This window comes from Tamandua tetradactyla, chromosome 11 (genome assembly GCF_023851605.1).
Source record: "Tamandua tetradactyla isolate mTamTet1 chromosome 11, mTamTet1.pri, whole genome shotgun sequence".
Lineage (NCBI taxonomy): Eukaryota > Metazoa > Chordata > Mammalia > Pilosa > Myrmecophagidae > Tamandua > Tamandua tetradactyla.
Window position 1 is genome coordinate 8,023,895 of NC_135337.1, and position 22,494 is coordinate 8,046,388.

At 36.2% G+C, this 22,494-nt stretch overlaps 1 protein-coding gene across 4 annotated transcripts in view; it reads left to right on the forward strand.

Annotated features, from left to right (window-relative positions):
* Nucleotides 1-22,494, forward strand: part of PHTF1 (putative homeodomain transcription factor 1) — a 140,669-nt gene that overhangs the window by 69,727 nt on the left and 48,448 nt on the right. For 3 of the 4 annotated variants that reach the window (XM_077119828.1, XM_077119830.1, XM_077119831.1), the window contains 5 exons: nucleotides 106-175; nucleotides 669-827; nucleotides 1,328-1,444; nucleotides 4,753-4,909; nucleotides 8,403-8,537. In XM_077119828.1, the coding sequence (XP_076975943.1) occupies nucleotides 106-175; nucleotides 669-827; nucleotides 1,328-1,444; nucleotides 4,753-4,909; nucleotides 8,403-8,537 (638 nt within the window). The remainder of the gene's footprint in view (nucleotides 1-105; nucleotides 176-668; nucleotides 828-1,327; nucleotides 1,445-4,752; nucleotides 4,910-8,402; nucleotides 8,538-22,494) is intronic. The other variant, XM_077119829.1, reaches the window with a different exon arrangement.

Sequence of the window (22,494 nt, forward strand, 5' to 3'; positions counted from 1 at the left end):
TCATTTATAGAAAAAAAAGAATCATAAATTTATCTTTGTATTTAAAAGGGCTTTTTTTCCTTGGTTTATTTGTTTTGTTGTTGTTGTTTGTTTGTTTTATCTCAGGGCTTCAAAAGCAAACCAAAAAAGATGGGTCACATAAAACCAGACTTAATTGATGTTGACTTAATCAGAGGTGAGTTCCAAAATAATATGAAATATGTTATTTCATATTGATGCCAAGACTGATTTTTAGATATATTCCCTAGATGATGCACTTTAATTTTCAAGAGTAATGTTTTTCCCTTTTCTTACTGATAGTCATTTCACAGTCTTTATCATTCAGGCTTTAACATTTTTCCCTCTTTGCCTTATTAGTACTGTGTGTCTGTGTAAGTTACATGGTTTTTATAAGTTTTGAAGAGGGAGGAACTTGGAGACCTGCTGTTGTGTATTTAAGAAAAATATATTATTTGCAGTCAAGTGAGCCTGACTTATTTTGAGCTCCTGTACTAGTGGTTGACGTAAGAAGTTACTACATTTAATGAATATCTAAGAGGATTCTTTTTAATTAAACAGGTTGTGTGCTGATTTTTTCTCTCATATATTTTAAATATAGTGCTGCAAATAGGCATCAATATAGTAGTTTGATAAATGGTTGATGTTTTTTTTTATTGTGTTGTTTAAAGGCTCAACATTTGCCAAAGCCAAACCTGAAATTCCATGGACATCTTTGACTCGGAAGGGGCTTGTTCGAGTTGTATTTTTTCCATTGTTCAGCAAGTGGTGGATTCAGGTCACCTCTCAGAGAATCTTCGTTTGGCTGCTACTGCTTTACCTCATGCAAGGTAATTGAAGAAGTTAAGATAATCTCTGATGGTGTCTCTTTTTTCTCCCTTTTGCTATTAGAAAATGAAAACCTTATTGTTCTTACATTTACTCTTTCATTTGATGGTTTACAAAGTACAAAGAAATAAAGGGGTATACCTCACTTGGAGTTCATCTTAAATTATTTGGCTCAGAGAGTTTAGCGTTGTTCAACACAAGTGTCTACTTCCTGTCCTCTCCTTTTAAAAAATATTTTTATTAATAAAACAACATACAAACATTCCATGCATGATATACAATCAGTGGCTCACAATAGCATCACATAGTTGTGTATTCATCACCATGATTATTGTTTTGAGCATTTGCATCACTCCAGAAAAGGAAAAAGAAAAAAATCATATATACTATACCCCTCACCTCTCCCTCTCATTGATCACTGATATCTCCATCTTCCCAATTTATTTTAACCTTTGTTCCCCCTATTATTTGTTTATTTTTTACTCCTCTTTCCATACCCTAGTTAAATGGAGCATCAGATACAACGTTTTCACAATCACACAGTCACGTTGTAAAAGTCCTGTCAGTATACAATCATCTTCAAGAAACAAGGCTATTGGAACACAGCTCTACAGTTCAGGTACTTCCCTCCAGCCTCTCCAATACACCATAAACTAGAAAGGGAGTATCTTTATAATGCATAAAAATAATCTCCAGAATAACCTCTTGACTGAAATCTCTCAGCCACTGACTATTTTGTTTCATTTCTCTCTTTTCCCTTTTGGTCAAGAAAGTTTTCTCAATCCCTTTATGCCGGGTCCTGTCTCATCCCAGGAATTCTGTCCCAGATTGCTAGGGAGTCATGTCCCACTTAGAGGGGGGCAGGGAAGTGAGTTCACTTGCCGTGTTGGCTTAGAGAGAGAAAGGTCATATCTGAGCAACAAAAGAGGTTCTCTTGGGGTGCCTCAGCACCAATTGCCCAATTTCTCTCCTATTTCTATCTCCTGACAAACTGTGTTTTTAACTTCAATTCACCAAATTCACTCATTAATGTTAGTTCATATTAGTGAGACCATACAGTATTTGTCCTTTTGTTTCTGGCTAATTTCGCTCAGCATAATGTCCTCAGCATCCATCCACATTGTTACATGCTTCATGACTTTATTCTTACAGCTGCTTAATATTCCATTGTATGCATATTCCACAGCTTGTTTAGCCACTCATCTGTTGATGGACATTTGTGCTGTTTCCATCTCTTGGCAATCGTAAATAATGCTGCTGTAAACATTGGTGTGCAAATGTCTGTTTGTGTCCTTGCCCTCATATCCTCTGAGTAGATATCTAGCAATGGTATTACATGTCACATGGCAGTTCTATAACTTAGCTTCCTGAGGAACCATCAAACTGCCTTCCACAGCAGTTGTACCGTTTTACATTCCCACCAGCAGTGGATAAATGTGCCTCTTTCTCCACATCCTCTCCAACACTTGTCGTTTTCTGTTTTTTTGATAATGCCCATTCTAGTGGGTGTCAGATGATATTTTATTGTGGTTTTTATTTGCATTTCCCTAACAGCCAGTGAAGTTGAGCCATTTTTTCATGTACCTTTTAGCCATTTGTGTCCTCTTTTTTCTTTGTCAGTCTAGTTAAAAGCTTGTCAATTTTATTGATCTTTTCAAAGAACTGAATTTTCTTTCATTAATTTTCTCAATTTCATTATTCTCTGCTGTAATCTTTTAATATTTCCTTCTTCCTTACTTTGGGTTTAGTTTGCTTTCTATTTCCAGTTCCTCCAGGATAATTTAATGATAATGCTATCTTTCTTTTGTAGTATTAGCATTTAGAGTTATAAGTTTCCCTCTGAACCCTTTTCTTTGCTGTATCCCATCAAGTTTTGGTATGTATCCCTAAGTTTTGGTATCTTTTAATCATTTGTCTCAAGGTATTTCCTAATTTCCCATAGGATTTCTTCTTTGACTTATTAAAAGTTTATTATTGCCACATAATTTGTGAATTTTCCAGTTCTACATCTATCACTGATTTCTGGCTTCATTCCATTGTGATTAGAGATGACGCATTGTATGATTTCAGTATTTTTAAATTTGAGACTTGTTTTGTGACTTAATAAAATATGTTCTATTCTGGAGAATGACTCATCTGCACTTGAGAAGAATGTGTACTCTGCTGTAGTTGGATGAAGCATTCTATATATATCTACTTGGTCTAGTTGTTCTGTAGTATTGTGTTCAAGGCCTCTGTTTCCTTGTTGATCTTATGTCTAGATGTCATTCCATTATTCAAAGTGACATATTGAAGTATGCTGTTAAAGTAGAACTGTCTTTTTCTCTCTTCAAATCAGTTAATGTTTGATTCATATCTCTTGGTAGTCTGATGTTAGGTACATTTATGTTTATAATCATTTTATCTTCTTAGTTAGTTGACCCTTTTTTTTATCAATATATAGTCCCCTTCTTTGTCCCTTTAACAGTTTTTAACTGAAGTCCATTTTGTTTGATATTAGGATAGTCATACCCACTCTCTTTTGATTAGTCTGTGCCAAGTATGTTTCTAGGCTCTGAGATAGATTTCTTATTATTAAACTGTCTTTGCTTTTCTAGCATAAACTTTATATCATCTTAGTTAATTATGCTTTTGCTATATTATCACATTCAATTTAATAATACTTCAATAATTCATTCAACAAATATAATTTGAGTGCCTACTGAGTACCAGATATTGATCTAGGTATAGCAGTGAACAAAACAGAAAAAAACTCCCTCCCTTTATGGTGCTTACTTTTGGTGGCAAAATTATATCCATATTCATAAGCCAGTAGGGTCTGTAGTTTATTGTTTTGGTGCTGTTGTTATTATGTTTAGCTATCAGGATTATGTTAGGGAATAATATGAATTTGGTAGCTTCCTATCTTTTTCTCTATACAGGGTAGTTTATGTAGCACAAGATTTATCTTTATATTAAAGTCTAAAATAAATAACCAATAAAATTGTATCAAGAGATTTGGGGAGATAATTTTTGATATCTTTCCTTGTTCTTTGACCCTTTATTTCTTTAAGCATTTGATAACATCCAAAGAGGCAATATAGCTAGAAGTTAAGAGTGAGGACTCTGGAGCCTGACTGCCTATGTTCAAATCCCAGCTCTGTGAACAAATGCAGACACACTCATAACGAGACAAGGAGGAAATATTTATACTATCACAGTCCTCGTTTCTGTAATGGGTCATGTGGTCATAGTTCATATTTACCACTACCTTCTCCTGCTACCCATCCCACATTCCCTTTACCCTCAGGTCAGCACCTCAGCTGACCTTGGGTCTTTGCCTGGTGGAGTGACCCAAACTTTCATTCCTGAAGTTCCTGGGCCTTTGGTAGTCCTGCCTGGATTGGGTTGTTGCAGTTTTCCATTGACCTTAATCACCGCATGGTAGTACTAAGAGACGCCCTAGGGGATCTCCTGTATTCCAGGAAACTCTTCTTTACCTCCATTGTGTAGTTGCAGTCCTATTTCCCCTTAATAGTCAAGATCAGTCACCTTAGCCGATACATTAATCCCCTTCTTTGCCTGTTGATTCAAATCCTCTGTGTAACCTTGAACCTTGTTCTATTCTTCCTCTGAGTAGAACAACATATCAATGTGTATGTTTTACTTAGCACCTAGTTATTTTGTGGTGGAAGACTTTTTGAAATATCTAGGTTTTTCATAATGTCAGAAAGCCTTTTAACAAATCATTCTTTACTTGCTCTGTGATCTCTATGGCTTCGAGTTTTCACTCTGCTAATGTGTAAGTGGATGGATTATAGAAAAGTAATGTAATTTTACTTGTGTACTTTTTTAAATGATAGATTTTTGTAGAAGTGATTTTTGTGGTTACTAAAATATGTTTTAAAGATGAGTTCTGTTTTACATTTTCTAACCTCTCCATTTCAGTTATAGCAATTGTGTTATATTTTATGATGCCTATTGTGAATATAAGTGAAGTACTTGGACCCTTGTGCCTTATGCTACTTATGGGAACTGTCCACTGTCAAATTGTGTCTACTCAGATAACAAAACCATCGGGAAACAATGGAAATCGGAGAAGAAGGTGAGAGGAAATTATATTTGTAGTTATTTATTTTCTGGGAGAGATATTGTGGAGATTTACAAAATCTGTGATCAGATTGTTTTAAAAAATCTTCCTCTTTTGTTCATATTTTAAATTAGTTTTTGGCTTAAATAAAATAAATGCTTTACTTTTTGTTATGCTAAGAAATCTTGTTATCAACTATTAACACATTTCCAAGAGGGATTTTGTCATTCTCTACAGTTGTTTGAAAGAAATATTCCTATATTATATCCTTCTTTATTAAAATTTATTTTATATAATAGTTCTGATAAAGCATTCTTTTTTGAAGTTCAAACAAAATTTGATGAAAATTCAATGTAAAGCGGTATCTTAGTACATTGGGTTAGAGCTACCAAAAACTTTACCTTTTTTCAAAAGTATATAATGAGAATGGATTTTTAAAGTGGCCTAAACTTTTTAAAAAATTATTAATGCAGTTAAAATTTAATTGCATTAAATTAAATCAATTAATTACCATGATTACATGGTAATTGTCCAGGTAATCATCCAAAAGTGTATAATCAGTGGTTCACAATATCATCATATAGCAGTGTACGTATCATCATAATCAACATTTTTTTTCTTTTTTTGTGAAAAATAACATATATACAAAAAAGAAATAAATTTCGAAGTACACATAGCAATTAGGTGTGGAACAGATTTCAGAGTTTGGTTTGAGCTACAATTCCATAATTTTAGGTTTTTTACTACTAGCTGCTCCAAGACACTGGAGATTAAAAGAAAAATCAGTATAATGATTCAGCAATTGTGCTCCTTTGTTAAACCCTACATTCTCTGTATAATTCCACCATTACCTTTAATCTTCCTCCTATTCTTAGGGGAATTTGGGCTATGCCCATTCTAAATTTTCATGTTGGAAGGGACTGTCAATAATATGGGATAGGAGTATGGAACTAGTTGATGTTCTGGAGAGGCTGGCCCCTCTGCATTTCAGGACTTATCTGATCCAGAGACCCATCTGGAGGTTGTATGCTTCTGGAAAGCAACCCTAGTGCATGGAAGCTCTGTAGAATCTCATATCACTCTCTAGGTGCTCTTTAGGGTTGGCAGAAATGGTTTTGTTTGGGGTTTGGGAAACTATGATAGGTAGCAATGTCTTGCATAAGAGTGGCCTCCAGAGTAACCTCTCGACTCTATTTGAGCTCTCTTAGCCACTGATACCTTATTTGTTACACTTCTTTACCCCCTTTTGGTAAAGATGGCATTGTCAATTCCATGATACCAGGACCAGGCTCATCCCTGGGAGTCGTTTCTCATGCTGCCAGGGAGACTTTCACCCCTGAATGTCATGTTCCACATAGGGGAAGGGCAGTGATTTCACTTGTAGAGTTGGCATTAGAGAGAGAGAGAGAGGCCACATCTGAGCAACAAAAGAGGGCCTCTGGCGGTGATTCTTAAGCATACCTATAGATACACTAAGCTTCCCTGCTATATACATAAGAGTAAGCCTCAAGATCAAGGGCTTGGCCTATTGATTTGGGTGTCCCTAATGTTTGACGCAGTGTCAGGTGTGTCACTGGTGGTAAAGTTTAATAGTTCCATAGTTTTTCACCCATTCCTCAAGGGACTTTGCCATTACTTTAAAAAAAAATTTTTTTAATGGGCGGGCACCGGGAATCGAACCCGGATCTCTGGCATGTGCCATTACTTTTTGATTATCTGCTTAAATATACTCTGGGATGTATCCAGGTATTACATTAAGCTGTAAGGGATTAAAGTCCTTCTTTCTTATACTGGACTCTCTGTGCTTGGGTTGTTTAAATGATCTATCCAGACAGTTTGAGTTAGATTATGTGCTATAGAAAATTTAGGTTCTGGATAAAATAAACCTATCTTCCTTAGTCTCATAGAGTAGGTAAAGTTCTGAAATATAGGCAATGTCTTCCTTGCTCCTGTATTCTAAATTACCTTCATTTCAATCTGCTCTGCTTCATTCTTAATTCTAAACATCAGGTTATACATATATAACACAGCCTCTCAAAATCCAGAAATAACAGTTACCACTCTGGACTAAATGTGACTGCTCTGAGAGTTTACCATCTCAGAAAGTGGCCTGAACTTTTAATAAAGATTGATTTTACTTTTTAACACATTGTATTTATGTCATACTTTCATTGATTATATGATTTGTTTGGGTTTTGGAGCTGCTTAAAGGTTTCTTAGAGATGTGTATTATCTTCCAGAAATTAAATTATCTTTCATCAGAATATCTGTAGATTTTTGCCCATTTAAGTAGTTATTAAGTATGATTTTTCCATTCGGTATTATGAACTTTAGCATATTCATTCATCTTTTGAATGATATTTTCAAATTTTTCCCCTCCCAAAAGAAGCTTCTCTGGAAATTGAGTTAAATTGATTTACTATTTTATTTTCTAAGGAGGTTGCATTAGTTTGTTAATACTGTTGGAATGCAATATGCCAGAAATGGGTTGACTTTTATAAAGAGAATTTATTAAGTTGCAGGTTTACAGTTCTAAGGCCATAATATTGTCCAAACTAAGGCATCCAGAGAAAGATACCTTTACTCAAGAAAGGCCGGTGAGTCCAGAACACCTCTTTCAGCTGGGAAGGCGTGTGGCTAGGGTCTGCTGGTCCTTTGATTTCTGGTTTCCAGCAGCTTCCCTGGGGGCATTTTCTTTGTTCATCTCCAAAGGTCTCGTGTTGGTTCTGTTGGCTCTGAAGCTTTTTCCAAACTGGTTCCCTCTAAGGATTCCAATAAGCCAACCTCCTTGAATGGGTGGAGACATCTCCATGGAAACCACCTAATCAAAAGGTCCTGCCCACAGTTGGGTGGGTCACATCTCCATGGAAACAACTTAATCAAAAAGACCCCACCCAACAATATTGAATCAGTATTAAAGAACATGGCTTTTCTGGGATACACAGCGGTTTCAAATTGGCACAGATATCAAGTGTTAAACTGTATCTCATTAATGTTTATAGGATGTGTCTTTTAGGTATACAACATATGGATAAAAAAATGACCTTTTGTAATTACTTTGTATTCTCTGATTAAATGTGCCAAAGAAGTAGATTTCTTATGTCCATCTTTAAATAAATTGCTTTTTTGTGAGTGGTGGTGACTGTGCCTGAAAAAGATTCGTGTTTACACATGTAAAAAGTTTCTTTCTGGTAATGTTTCTGAATGGCAGTTTTATTTCTTTAATGAATGGATAAAATGATAGCATAGGACTTTGGTTTGGAATTTATCACCTTTATTAATTTGTACTAATTTTACATATAGCCAGTTGATTTCTCTGCCACATAACCTGTATTTTCCCTTCAATAGGAAATATTCTTGTGTGATTTATCCTTATTATATGAAATTCATTATACTTGATTTTCAGGTAGTAATCTGTTGATATCATTTTTTGTAGGGGTGTTTGGGACAGAAATAGAAAAAGTCTTAAATAATCTGAAGTTGTTGAAATTTTTTCTTTTTTTTGTAGAAAATTACGAAAAACTGTAAATGGTGATGGGAGCCGAGAAAATGGAAATAACTCCTGTGATAAAATCAGAGGAGTAGAAACTTTGGAATCTACACCCTTTATTGGTGGCTTTTGGGGGACTGTCTTTGGCAACAGGTGGGAAGTCTTACTTGGAATGTTTACATGATTATTCATGTTGGTATTTACATAGTATGTATTATAATCAGGCCACATAACTAAGCAGGGTAGGCATATTATTATTATGGTGTGATTCTTAAGGGTTCTAGAATGATTTGCTTACTCAAAATGTCATCATTGCTGCCTGTCATGTTACCTAATTCCAGCAGTCTACTCAGAAAAATTTATTCTGTCTGATCTCAGTGACTTAAAAAAAAAGCTGTATGATTTCATTTATTATATAGTTCAAAAACCATTAAAATATTAATCATATGGGGCATAGGAAAAAGTAGTGAATGGAAAGGGACTCAAGAATCTATACAGAGTGTTCCTTATATTTTATTTCTTTTTTTGTCGATTTATTGATACATTCATTTATCATATATTCCATCCAAATTATACAACCAATATCTCACAGTATTATCACTTAGTTGTGCAGTCTTCACACACACTTTCAGAGCATTTTCATAGCTCCAAAAAGAAACTTATCAGATAGACAAATAAAAAGAAAACCCAAAACTGACCCCATATCCCTTATGTCCTCCTATTATTGACCTTAGTATTGATGTGGTACACCAGCTACTGTTGGTGAAAGAATTTTAAATATTACTGTTTACTTAACCTTAAAAATAAATGTTTTTGAAAATACCTTAAAGATAGGTATTTTTCCCTCACATAATATTCTATTAACTTTTTTTACAAATGTTGCACATTTGTACCACTTCATGCAAATATTCATTTAAATTTGTAGTGTTAATCGGTGACATTCATGACTCTATAAACAACCCCTTTCAACCAGATTCGCCCACAATGCAGCGGTTTTCCTTATATTCCCACTAATGAGCTGCTGTCACTCCATATCTATTTCCAAACATTTTAAGTTCAAACCTTGTTACATATTCTGACCATATTAAGCTACTGCTCCCACTTCTCTAACTTCTCTCTGTTCTAGGTATCCTGTATTTCCATTTTAAGACTCTGAATTTACATGTTCTAGTTAGTTCATATTAGTAAAATAATGCAGTATACTCCCTTTTGTGTCTGACTTACTTCACTCAGCATTATGACCTCAAGATTCATGTATGTTGTCACATGCTTCATGACCTCATTTCTTCCTGCTGCATAATATTCTATCATATATATATATACCAGTTTGTTTACCCTTTCGTCTGTTGATGGGCATTTGGATTGTTTCCGTCTCTTGACAATTGTGAACATGCTATGAACATCAGTATGCAAATGATGTTCTGGATATATGCCAAGTAGCAGAGTTACTGGGTCATCGGGCAACTCAATATTTAGTTTTCTGAAGAACTGCCAAACTATCTCCCACAGCAGCTGTACCATTTTACATCCCATTAGCAGTGAATAAGTATTCCAGTTTCTCGACATCCTCTCCGACGCCTGAGATTTCCTGTTTAATAGCAGCCATTCTTATATATATGAGATGATACCTCATTGTTAGTTTGATTTGCATTTCCCTAATAGCTAATGAAGATGAACATTTTTTCATGTGCTTTTTAGCCATTTGTGTTTCGTCTTTGGAGGAATGTCTTCATATCTTTTGCCTCTTTTAAAATTGGGTTGTTTTGTCCTTTTATTGTTGAGTTGCATGATTTCTTTATGTATTATGGATTTCAAACCCTTTTCGGATATATGGTTGCCAAATATTTTCTCCCTTTGAGTAGGCTGACTTTGTTCTTATTACTAAATGCCGTATTACTAAATGCCAGGTCATACATATATAACACAGCTGCTCAAAATCCAGAAATAACAGTTACCACTCCAGACTAAATGTGGCTGCTATAAGACCTTATAGTCTAGGCTTCAGTTTTCTTATCAGTATTTTCTAAATGAGATCATGCAATATTTGCTTTTTTGTTTCTGGCTTATTTTGCTTCACCAATTGTCCTGCATGTTCATGCACATCGTTGGCATGCCTCACAACTTCATTTCTTTTTGTAGCAACACAATGTTCAATCATCTATGTATACCTCTGTTCACCAGTCTACTTCTCAGTCAGTGCATCTTTCAGCCACCTCCGTTTGCTGGGTCTCATGCATATCATCCAAAGTCAACAGTCTGTCGATTTTAGATAATTTCATTGTTCCCGAGAGAAAGATGGCCAATAAACACACCTTCACCAAATAGAAAATCCAAACCTCCTAACCCTTGTCCCTCCCCCCATTGTATGCCCCTGCCATTGCTGTGGTACTGTTGATGTTTTCCTGTTAAACTTTGCCCATAGCATGCAGTAGCATTTTCCCCCCCATACCCTGAAATTACATACTCTTTGTACAAGATTCTTAGTTTTGCAGTAGTTCATACAAGAGCTTATTTATATTTGTAGTGTTATTCAGTGGGACATACTAGTCTACACAACCCCTTTCAATCTTGTTCACCTTCAATATGGTGATATTACTTACAGACCCACTAGACGACCGCTTTCCCTTCTATCTATTCCCTTACATTCGTGTTCAACCTCATTAGCTAACTGTTCACCCATCTCAAGCTTTTGTGTATCTCTAGGTCCTTATATTCTGTATTACAAGCCTCTGATTTTACCTTTACCATCATCATAAAAGTGGAATAATACTTTATGTATCCTTGTGTGTCTGACTTATACCACTCAGCATTATGTCCTCAAGGCTCAACCATCTTGTCATGTGGTTCAGGACCTCACTTCATCTTATTGCTGCATAATATTTGATCACATGTATATACCACATTTTGTTAATCCACTCGTCTGTTGAGGAACACTTGGATTGTTTCTATGTTTTAACAATTGTAAATAGTGCTGCTATGAACATCAGTGTGAAGATCTCTGTTTGTGTCACTGCTTTCAGCTCTTCTGGGTATATACTGACAGTGGTATTGCCAGGTCTTATGACAACTCAGTTTTCTGAGGAACCACCAGACTGTCTTCCATAGATAATTTCATTATCAAATGCAGGTATACCATTATGCATTCCCACCAGCAGTAAATAAGTTCTCCACATCCTCTCCAACATTTGTAGTTTCCATTTGTTTAATAGCAGCCATTCTTACAGGTGTGAGGAATCTCATCTATATATCTTTTAGGTGTCTCATTGTAGTCTTTATCTGCATTTCCCTTGGCAATGGGAATCTTTTCATGTGCTTTTTAGCCATCTATATCTGCTCTTCAGAAAAATGTCTATTCATATTTTTAGTCAGTATTTTTAAAATTGAGTTGCTTGTCCTTTTGTTGTTGAGTTGTATGATTTCTTTATGTGTACAGGATATCAAACCTTTATCTGATGTGTGGTTTCCAAATATTTTCTCCCATTGAGTTGTGCAAAAGCATTTGATTTTGAGGAGTTCCCATTTGTCCATTTTTTCTTTTGTTGCTTGTGTTTTGGGTGTAAAGTTTAGAAAGCTACCTCATATCACTAGGTCTTGAAGATGTTTCCTACATTTTCTACTAGGAGCTTTATGGTGCTGGTTCTTGTATTTAGGTGTTCAGTCCACGTTGAGTTAATTTTTGTATAGGGTGTGAAGTAAGAGTCCTCTTTTATTTATTTATTTTGGCTATTGATATCCAGTTCTCCAATGCCTACTTATTGAGAAGACTGTTTGTCCCAGTTCAGTGGATTTGGGGGCCTTGTTGAAGATCAGTTGACCATAGATTTGGTGGTCTATTTCTGCCCTCTCGACTCGATTCTGTTGGTCAGTACTTCTCTCTCTGTGCCTGTACCATGCTGTTTTGACCACTGTGGCTTTATAATCAGTTTTAAACTCAGAAAGTGTTAATCCTCCCATTTTGTTCTTTTTTAGGATGCTTTTAGCTATTCGGGGTCTCTTTCTCTTCCAGATGAATTTGGTAACTAGCTTTTCCAAGTCTTCAAAGTAGGTTGTTCGAATCTTGATTGGTACTGCATTGAATCTGTAGATCAATTTGGGTAGAATTGACATCTTAACTATATTTAACCTTCCTATCCATGAGTAGGGTATGTCTTTCCACCTATTTAGATCTTCTTTGATTTCTTTCAGCAATATTATATAGTTGTCTGTGTACAAGTCCTTTGCATCCTTAATTAAGTTCATTCCTAGATACTTGATTGTTTTAGTTGCTATTTTTTTTTTTTTAACACCGGGAATCGAACCCGGGTCCTCTGGCATGGCAGGCAAGTATTCTTGCCTGCTGAGCCACTGTGGCCCGCCCTTAGTTGCTATTTTGAATGGATTTTTTCTTCTCACTGAGGTCATTGCTTATATATAGAAGCATTACTTATTTTTGCACGTTAATTTTATATCCTACCACCTTGGTGAATTTGTTTATTAGATCAAGTAACTTTGATATAGATTCTCAGGATCTTCCAAGTATAGTATCCTGTCATTTGCAAATAATGAAATTGTACTTCTTCCTTTCTAATTTGTATGCCTTTTTTTTCTTTTTCCTGTCTGATTGCCCTAGCTAGAACTTATAGTACAATGTTGAATAATAGTGGTGACAGAGGGCATCCTTGTCTTGTTCTCGATCTTAGGGAGAAAGCTTTCAGTCTCTCTCCATTGAGTATGATGCTGGTTAAGGATTTTTCACATATACCTTTTATCATATTGAGGAAGTTATCTTTGATTCCTACCTTTTGAAGTGTTTTTGTCAGAAAAGAATAGTGAATTATGTTGAATGCTTTTTCAGCATCAGTTGAGATGATCATGTGATTTTTCCCTTTTGATTTGTTAATGTGCTGTATTACATTGATTTTTTTATTGCAATGTATTTTTTTATTAATTAAAAAAAATTAACTAACACAATATTTAGAAATCATTCCATTCTACGTATGCAATCAGTAATTCTTAATATCATCACATAGATGTATGATCATCATTTCTTAGTACATATGCATCGATATAGAAAAAGAAATAGCACGACAACAGAAAAAGAAATAAAATGATAATATAGAGAAAAAATAAAAATAAAAATACAAAAATATATAAGAAAAAAACAACTATAGCTCAGATGCAGCTTCATTCAGTGTTTTAACATAATTACATTACAATTAGGTAGTATTGTGCTGTCCATTTTTTTTTTTTTAAGAAATCATACCATTCTACATATGCAATCAGTAATTCTTAACATCATCACATAGATGCATGATCATCGTTTCTTAGTACATTTGCATCGGTTTAGAAGAACTAGCAATACAACCGAAAAAGATATAGAATGTTAATACAGAGAAAAAAAATAAAAGTAATAATAGTAAGAACAAAACAAAACAAAACAAAACAAAAACCTATAGCTCGGATGCAGCTTCATTCAGTGTTTTAACATGATTACTTTGCAATGAGGTATTATTGTGCTGTCCATTTTTGAGTTTTTGTATCTAGTCCTATTGCACAATCTGTATCCCATCAGCTCCAATTACCCATTATCTTACCCTGTTTCTAACTCCTGCTGAACTCTGTTACCAATGACATATTCCAAGTTTATTCTCGAGTGTCGATTCACATCATTGGGACCATACAGTATTTGTCTTTTAGTTTTTGGCTAGACTCACTCAGCATAATGTTCTCTAGGTCCATCCATGTTATTACATGCTTCATAAGTTTATCCTGCCTTAAAGCTGCATAATATTCCATCGTATGTATATACCACAGTTTGTTTAGCCACTCGTCTGTTGATGGACATTTTGGCTGTTTCCATCTCCTTGCAATTGTAAATAACGCTGCTATAAACATTGGTGTGCAAATGTCCGTTTGAGTTTTTGCCCTTAATTCCTTTGAGTAGATTCCCCGCAATGGTTTTGCTGGGTCGTATGGCAATTCTATATTCAGCTTTTTGAGGAACCGCCAAACTGCCTTCCACAGTGGTTGCACCATTTGACATTCCCACCAACAGTGGATAAGTGTGCCTCTTTCTCCGCATCCTCTCCAGCACTTGTCATTTTCTGTTTTGTTGATAATGGCCATTCTGGTGGGTGTGAGATGATATCTCATTGTGGTTTTGATTTGCATTTCTCTAGTGGCCAGGGACATTGAGCATCTCTTCATGTGCCTTTTGGCCATTTGTATTTCCTCCTCTGAGAGGTGTCTATTCAAGTCTTTTTCCCATTTTGTAATTGGGTTGGCTGTCTTTTTGTTGTTGAGTTGAACAATCTCATTATAAATTCTGGATACTAGACCTTTATCTGATATGTTGTTTCCAAATATTGATTCCCATTGTGTAGGCTGTCTTTCTACTTTCTTGATGAAGTTCTTTGATGCACAAAACTGTTTAATTTTGAGGAGTTCACATTTATTTATTTCCTTCTTCAGTGCTCTTGCTTTAGGTTTAAGGTCCATAAAACTGCCCCCAATTGTAAGATTCATAAAATATCTCCCTAAATTTTCCTCTAACTTTTTTATGGTCTTAGACCTAATGTTTAGATCTTTGATCCATTTTGAGTTAGCTTTTGTGTAGGGTGTGAGATATGGGTCTTCTTTCATTATTTTGCATATGGATATCCAGTTCTCTAGGCACCATTTATTGAAGAGACTGTTCTGTCCCAGGTGAGTTGGCTTGACTGCCTTATCAAAGATCAAATGTCCATAGATGAGAGGGTCTATATCTGAGCACTCTATTCGATTCCATTGGTCGATATATCTATCTTTATGCCAATACCATGCTGTTTTGACCACTGTGGCTTCATAATATGCCTTAAAGTCAGGCAGTGCAAGACCTCCAGCTTCGTTTTTTTTCCTCAAGATGTTTTTAGCAATTCGGGGCACCCTGCCCTTCCAGATAAATTTGCTTATTGGTTTTTCTAATTCTGAAAAATAAGTTGTTGTGATTTTGATTGGTATTGCATTGAATCTGTAAATCAATTTAGGTAGGATTGACATCTTAACTATATTTAGTCTTCCAATCCATGAACACGGTATGCCCTTCCATCTATTTAGGTCTTCTGTGATTTCTTTTAGCAGTTTTTTGTAGTTTTCTTTATATAGGTTTTTTGTCTCTTTAGTTAAATTTATTCCTAGGTATTTTATTCTTTTAGTTGCAATTGTAAATGGGAGTCGTTTCTTGATTTCCCCCTCCGCTTGTTCATTGCTAGTGTATAGAAATGCTACAGATTTTTGAATGTTGATCTTGTAACCTGCTACTTTGCTGTACTCATTTATTAGCTCTAGTAGTTTTGTTGTGGATTTTTCTGGGTTTTCGACGTATAGTATCATATCGTCTGCAAACAGTGATAGTTTTACTTCTTCCTTTCCTATTTTGATGCCTTGTATTTCTTTTTCTTGTCTAATTGCTCTGGCTAGAACCTCCAACACAATGTTGAATAATAGTGGTGATAGTGGACATCCTTGTCTTGTTCCTGATCTTAGGGGGAAACTTTTCAATTTTTCCCCATTGAGGATGATATTAGCTGTGGGTTTTTCATATATTCCCTCTATCATTTTAAGAAAGTTCCCTTGTATTCCTATCCTTTGAAGTGTTTTCAACAGGAAAGGATGTTGAATCTTGTCAGATGCCTTCTCTGCATCAATTGAGATGATCATGTGATTTTTCTGCTTTGATTTGTTGATATGGTGTACTACATTAATTGATTTTCTTATGTTGAACCATCCTTGCATACCTGGGATGAATCCTACTTGGTCATGATGTATAATTCTTTTAATGTGTTGTTGGATACGATTTGCTAGAATTTTATTGAGGATTTTTGCATCTATAGTCATTAGAGAGATTGGCCTCTAGTTTTCTTTTTTTGTAATATCTTTGCCTGGTTTTGGTATGAGGGTGATGTTGGCTTCATAGAATGAATTAGGTAGTTTTCCCTCCGCTTCGATTTTTTCGAAGAGTTTGAGGAGAGTTGGTACTAATTCTTTCTGGAATGTTTGATAGAATTCAGATGTGAAGCCGTCTGGTCCTGGACTTTTCTTTTTAGGAAGCTTTTGAATGACTGATTCAATTTCTTTACTTCTGATTGGTTTGTTGAGGTCATCTATGTCTTCTTGAGTCAAAGTTGGTTGTTTATGTCTTTCCAGGAACCCGTCCATTTCCTCTAAATTGTTGTATTTATTAGCATAAAGTTGTTCATAGTATCCTGTTATTACCTCCTTTATTTCTGTGAGGTCAGTAGTTATGTCTCCTCTTCCATTTCTGATCTTATTTATTTGCATCCTCTCTCTTCTTCTTTTTGTCAATCTTGCTAAGGGCTCATCAATCTTATTGATTTTCTCATAGAACCAACTTCTGGCCTTATTGATTTTCTCTATTGTTTTCATGTTTTCAATTTCATTTATTTGTGCTCTAATCTTTGTTATTTCTTTCATTTTGCTTGCTTTGGGATTAGTTTGCTGTTCTTACTCCAGTTCTTCCAAATGGATAGTTAATTCCTGAATTTTTGCCTTTTCTTCTTTTCTGATATAGGCATTTAGGGCAATAAATTTCCCTCTTAGCACTGCCTTTGCTGCGTCCCATAAGTTTTGATATGTTGTGTTTTCATTTTCATTCGCCTCGAGGTATTTGCTAATTTCTCTAGCAATTTCTTCTTTGACCCACTCGTTGTTTAGGAGTGTGTTGTTGAGCCTCCACGTATTTGTGAATTTTCTGGCACTCCGCCTATTATTGATTTCCAACTTCATTCCTTTATGATCCGAGAAAGTGTTGTGTATGATTTCAATCTTTTTAAATTTGTTAAGACTTGCTTTGTGAACCAGCATATGGTCTATCTTTGAGAATGATCCATGAGCACTTGAGAAAAAGGTGTATCCTGCTGTTGTGGGATGTAATGTCCTATAAATGTCTGTTAAGTCTAGCTCATTTATAGTAATATTCAGATTCTCTATTTCTTTATTGATCCTCTGTCTAGATGTTCTGTCCATTGATGAGAGTGCGGACTTGAAGTCTCCAACTATTATGGTATATGAGTCTATTTCCCTTTTCAGTGTTTGCAGTGTATTCCTCACATATTTTGGGGCATTCTGGTTCGGTGCATAAATATTTATGATTGTTATGTCTTCTTGTTTAATTGTTCCTTTTATTAGTATATAGTGTCCTTCTTTGTCTCTTTTAACTGCTTTACATTTGAAGTCTAATTTGTTGGATATTAGTGTAGCCACTTCTGCTCTTTTCTGGTTGTTATTTGCATGAAATATCTTTTCCCAACCTTTCACTTTCAACCTGTGTTTATCTTTGGGTCTAAGATGTGTTTCCTGTAGACAGCATATAGAAGGATCCTGTTTTTTAGTCCATTCTGCCAATCTATGTCTTTTGATTGGGGAATTCAGTCCATTGACATTTAGTGTTATTACTGTTTGGATAATATTTTCCTCTAACATTTTGCCTTTTGTATCATATATATCATATCTAATTTTCCTTCTTTCTACACTCTTCTCCATACCTCTCTCTTCTCTCTTTTTGTATCTGACTCTAGTGCTCCCTTTAGTATTTCTTGCAAAGCTGGTCTCTTGGTCACAAATTCTCTCAGTGACTTTTTGTCTGAGAATGTTTTAATTTCTCCCTCATTTTTGAAGGATGATTTTGCTGGATATAGGAGTCTTGGTTGGCAGTTTTTCTCTTTTAGTAATTTAAATATATCATCCCACTGTCTTCTAGCTTCCATGGTTTCTGGTGAGAAATCTACACAGAATCTTATTGGGTTTCCCTTGTATGTGATGGATTGTTTTTCTCTTGCTGCTTTCAAGATCCTCTCTTTCTCTTTGACCTCTGACATTCTAATTAGTAAGTGTCTTGGAGAACGCCTATTTGGGTCTAATCTCTTTGGGGTGTGCTGCTCTTCTTGGATCTGTAATTTTAGGTCTTTCATAAGAGTTGGGAAATTTTCAGTGATAATTTCTTCCATTAGTTTTTCTCCTCCTTTTCCCTTCTCTTCTCCTTCTGGGACACCCACAACACGTATATTTGTGCGGTTCATATTGTCCTTGAGTTCCCTGATACCCTGTTCAAATTTTTCCATTCTTTTCCCGATAGTTTCTGTTTCTTTTTGGAATTCAGATGTTCCATCCTCCAAATCACTAATTCTATCTTCTGTTTCTTTAAATCTATCGTTGTAGGTATCCATTGTTTTTTCCATCTTTTCTACTTTATCCTTCACTTCCATAAGTTCTGTGATTTGTTTTTTCAGTTTTTCTATTTCTTCTTTATGTTCAGCCCATGTCCTCTTCATGTCCTCCCTCAATTTATCGATTTCATTTTTGAAGAGGTTTTCCATTTCTGTTCGTATATTCAGCATTAGTTGTCTCAGCTCTTGTATCTCATTTGAACTATTGGTTTGTTCCTTTGATTGGGCCATATCTTCAATTTTCTGAGCGTGATCTGTCATCTTCTGCTGGCATCTGGCCATTTAATCAGATTTCCCTGGGTGTCGGACCCAACAAGGTTGTAAGATTTTTCTGTGAAATCTCTGGGTTCTGTTTTTCTTATCCTGCCCAGTAGGTGGCGCTCGTGGCACATGTTTGTCTGCGTGTCCCACCGGTAAAAGGTGCTGTGGGTCCTTCAACTTTGGTAAACTCTCGTCGTCCGGGAGGTTCGCTAACCGAAGCGGCTTGAAAGAATGCCAGCCGGCCCGGGGTCCGAACGTGGGGAGGGTTGCTGGCCGCCGCAGCCCGGGAAAGCACCTGTCCGAATTTCCTAGTCAGCCCGGGGCGCCAAGCTTGGCGGGAGGGCGCCAACCACGGCGGCCCGCCCGGGAGAGTGCATGTTCCCGGGGAGTCACGGGTTTGAAAGGGCCCCCCCCCCCGTCGTCATTCTCCGCGGCCTGGGGATTTCCGATCCAATTCTCTCAGTTGGTCCGGGGGGCCGCGCATGGTGTGAGCGCCAGCCGCCACAGTTTGAGGGGACCGCCTGTCCAATTCTCCCAGCCGGCCTGGGAAGGGGGAAGGGAGGGACTCCGGCCGCTTGCCGCCCTGCCCGGTGAAGCCCGCGCCCCTCAGCGATCTCACCAGAGCGGGTTCTCTCAGCCAGCCAGCCATTCCAGGATGGGGTACGCTGTCTTTTTTATCTCTGTCGTGGCTTTGGGAGCTGTTCTGTATCGTTTCTACTCCCCTAGTAGCTGTCCTGGAGGAGAAACTAAGATCCGCGCGTCTTGCTAAGCTGCCATCTTCTCCGGAAGTCCTACATTGATTTTCGCATGTTGAACCACCTGTGCATTCCTCATTAAACCCCACTTGGTCATGGTGTATAATCCTTTTAATGTGTTGTTGGATTTGATTTGCTAATATTTTATTGAGAATTTTTGCATCTATGTTCATTAGGGAGATTGACCTGTAGTTTTCCTTTCTTATAGCATCTTTACCCTGTTATGGTATTAAAATGATACTAGCTTCATAAAATGAGTTAGGTAGTGTTCCTTTTTCCTCAACGTTTTGGAAAAATTTGAGCAGGATTGGTGTTAAGTTCCTTTTGGAATGTTTGACAAAATTCCCCTGTGAAGCCATCTGGCCCTGGGCTTTTCTTTGTAGGAAGATTTTTGATGACCGATTGACTCTCTGTACTTATGATTGGTTTGTTGAGACCTTCTGTTTCTTCTTGAGTCAGTGTAGCTTGTTTGTGTGTTTCCAGGAACTGTTCCATTTTATCTCAGTTGTCTAGTTTGTTGCCATATAGTTGTTCATAGTATGCTCTTATAATTTTGTTTTAGTTTTTCAGGGTCTGTGGTAATGACCCCCGCACATTTCTGATTTTGTATGTTTGCATCCTCTCTCTTTTTTCTGTCAGCCTTGCTAGTGGTCCATGAATTTTATTGATTTTCTCTAAGAACTAAGTTTTTGGTTATATTGATTTTTTTCTATGGTTCTTTTGTTCTCCTATTCATTTAACACTGCTTTAATCTTTCTTTGTTGTTTTCTTCAATTTGCTTTGGGTTTAGTTTGCTGTTCTTCCTCAAGTTCCTCCAGGTTTAAGCAGTTAAGTCCGTGATCTTTGTTGTTTCTTCTTTTTTTAATATAGGCATTTTAGGGCAATAAATTTCCCTCTCAGAGCAGCCTTTGCCACATCCTATAAGTTCTGATATGTTGTATTCTCATTTTCGTTTATCTCCAGATAGCTACTGATTTCTCTAGCAATTTCTTCTTTGTCCCAATAGTTGTTTAAGGATGTGTTATTTAATCTCCATATTTTTGTGAAAATTCTCATTCTTTGGTGACTATAGATTTCCAGCTTCATTCCTTTGTGATCAGAGAAAGTGCTTTGAATAATTTCAATCTTTTAAAATTTATAAAGACATGTTTTGTGCCCCAGCATATGATCTATCCTGGAGAATGTTCCATGAGCACTAGAGAAGAATCTATATCCTTGTACTTTGGGGTACAATGGCCTATATATGTTTGTTAGGTCTAATTCATTTATCAAGTTGTTTAACTTCTCAGTTTCTTTGTTGGTCTTCTGTCTGGTTGTTCTATCTATCGAGGAGAGTGGTGTATTGAAGTCTCCTTCTATTATTGTTGAAACATCTATTACTCCCTTCAGTTTTGCCAATGCTTGTCTCATGTACTTTGGAGCTCCTTGATTGGGAGCATAAACATTTATGATTGTTATTTCTTCTTGGTGAATTGTTCCTTTTATTAGTATATAGTGTCCTTCTTTGTCTCTTATGCTGCCTTTACATATAAAGTCTGTTTTGTCTGATAGTTGTATAGCTATTCCTGCTTTCTTTTGGTTGCGTGGAACATCTTTTTCCAACATTTTACTTTCAATCCATTTGTATCCTTGTTTCTAAATGAAAATTCTTGTAAGCAGTATATAGCTGGATTATATTTCTTAATCCATTCTGCCAATCTTTATCTTTTTAACATTCGAAGTTATTATCGTATAAGCATTTCTTGAATCCACCATCTTTTCCTTTGGATTTTATTTGTCAGATCTATATATTCTTTTCCCTCTTTCTCTTTTTATCCTTTAAGTTACCCTTACTTGTACTCTTTTATTCTGTGCCCTCCTCCAGACCTCCCTCTCCTGTCTTTTTTTTTGGGCAGGCAGAACTCCCTTTAATATTTCTTGTAGGGTTGGTCTCTTGTTGCGAGATTCTTTCAGGATTTGTTTGTCTGTGAAAATTTTAATCTCTTCCTCAGTTTTGAAGGACAGTTTGGTGGTACAGAATTCTTGACTGGAAGTCTTTCTTTTTCAGGATCTTGAATCTGTCACATCACTGTCTTCTTGCCTCCATAGTGCCAGTTGATAATTCCGAACTCAGTCTTATGTGATTACCCTTATATGTAGTAGATTCTTTTTCTCTTGCCACTTTCAGGATTTTCTGCTTCTCTTAAGCATTTGATAGACTGATTAGTATGTTCTTGGGGAAGGCCTGTTTGGATTTATTCTATTTGGAGTTCATTGAACTTTTTTGATTTGCATATTTATAAGGGTTGGGAAACTTTACACCATCATGTCCTTAACTAACCTTCCTTGCCCTTTACTCTTCTCCTTGTGGGGCACCGATGATTCTTATATTTGTGTGCTTTGTTTTGTCCATCATTTCCCTGAGATCCAAATCCAATTTTCCCATCTTTTTTGCCTTTTGCTGTTTTGAGTGTTTGTAATCAGTTGCCCCGTCCCCTAGTTCATTTATTCTTTCTTCTGCCTCGTCAAATCTGTTGTTGTGTGTCATTTTTTATTTGGTCTACTGCAGCTTTAATCTCTGTGATATCTGTTATTTTTCTGTTTATTCTTTTGAATTCCTCCTTTTGCTCTTCTAGTGTCTTCTTGATCTCCTTTATATCAGTAGCCATCCCTTTGATCTTATTTAGTATAGTTATATGAGCATCTTTCATTAGTTGTTCCAAAGTCTGTGTCTCCCCTGGTGTTTTAATTTGGTCATTAGGCTGGGCTGTATCTGGCTGCATCTTCCTAAGTTTAGTGATCTTCTGTTGCCTTCAAGGCATAAAATACCCTGATAGGATTACTTTGGAAGTTGATTTCCTTCAGTAGACTAAAGGTTTATATTTGCGGGATGGATGTAGAGCAGGATACTGG